The following is a 1,136-nucleotide window of genomic DNA, read 5'->3' on the forward strand; positions in this document are numbered from 1 at the left end:
ACCAAACATGCTAGCGTTATTTGGACGAATATGAATCAGAAGACAAATGTAGCCTTAGCCTTGGCAATACAACTATTTGAGGAGGAGACCTTTGATGATGACTTACTCATCATTGCATGTAGTAAGTTAGGAGCAGTGTGTAATGTTTCTTTGCTGTTTCGAAAAGAGGATAGGCAGCGGCATTTCAGATTAGGTCAATTGTGCGGTGAAAAATGGATCCAGTATTATTTAGACTTCGATTTTCACCGACTGTTTCGGTAAAAATAAAAAAAATTCTATGCGGTACTCTTTACGCTATGCTTTTTATAATATCCATGTCTGCGATGTAATTTTCTCCTTATTTTTAACAGGATGCGCAAGGATACTTTTATAGAACTTGTCAATGTTATTGCTCCAATATATATGCCTAAAATGCAACGTGGTGATGCCCCTGTTATTACAGTTGATAAAGCAACACTTATAGCTCTGTGGTATCTGGCTGGTCAGTCAGCAATGGAGAATGGAGCTGACAGGTTTGGTGTAGCTCCTTCTACAATATATCATGAAGTTCATCGTATCATTGATATTCTTTGTGCATTAAGTCATAAATTTATAGTATGGCCTGAAGAGAATGAATGTGCAGCAATAAGACAACAATTCTATGACAGAGCAGGGTATCCAGGTATGCATGTTACTTTGTATTGTGTGTGTTTTGTACACCAATCCTCTGTTTATTTGCCTTTTCACTGCTATTAATTATACGGAGTACCCACACTTTTCAGGAGTGATTGGTGCCATCGACGGTTGTCACGTTACTGTACTTGCTCCCGCTAATGATCAGGATTCGTACGCGAACAGGAAGATGAATCATTCTATAATCTTGCAAGGTATTGTGATTTTTTCTAATGTCCTGAGATTTTTATCTGCAAATAATGAAATTAAAGCCATATTCAAAGTGTGCTTTCCAGTTGCGTACACTGTGTTACACAAAACCAGTTTATTGGTTGCATATTATCTTACAAGATATTTTAGATAATATGTAACCAATAAACTGGTTTTGTGTACGTGTGTATCAAGATGTGTTAAGCAATTGGAAAGCACCCAATGAATATTTTTTGTGCAGGTATCTGTACGGCTAAGAAAATATTTACCAATTG

The 1,136-nt window shown here is 36.7% G+C and overlaps 1 protein-coding gene across 1 annotated transcript in view; it reads left to right on the forward strand.

Moving 5' to 3' along the window:
* The first annotated feature begins 30 nt into the window (after window positions 1-30).
* The window catches only part of LOC116851374 (putative nuclease HARBI1), a 1,744-nt gene continuing 638 nt past the window's right edge, over window positions 31-1,136 (forward strand). Inside the window, exons 1-3 of the mRNA XM_032830713.1 lie at window positions 31-121; window positions 443-661; window positions 762-866. Of these exons, the coding sequence (XP_032686604.1) occupies window positions 31-121; window positions 443-661; window positions 762-866 (415 nt within the window). The remainder of the gene's footprint in view (window positions 122-442; window positions 662-761; window positions 867-1,136) is intronic.

This window comes from Odontomachus brunneus, unplaced genomic scaffold (assembly GCF_010583005.1).
Source record: "Odontomachus brunneus isolate Ranch 3 - 2012 unplaced genomic scaffold, Obru_v1 Obru_scaffold_173, whole genome shotgun sequence".
In the NCBI taxonomy this organism is placed as follows: Eukaryota; Metazoa; Arthropoda; class Insecta; order Hymenoptera; family Formicidae; genus Odontomachus; species Odontomachus brunneus.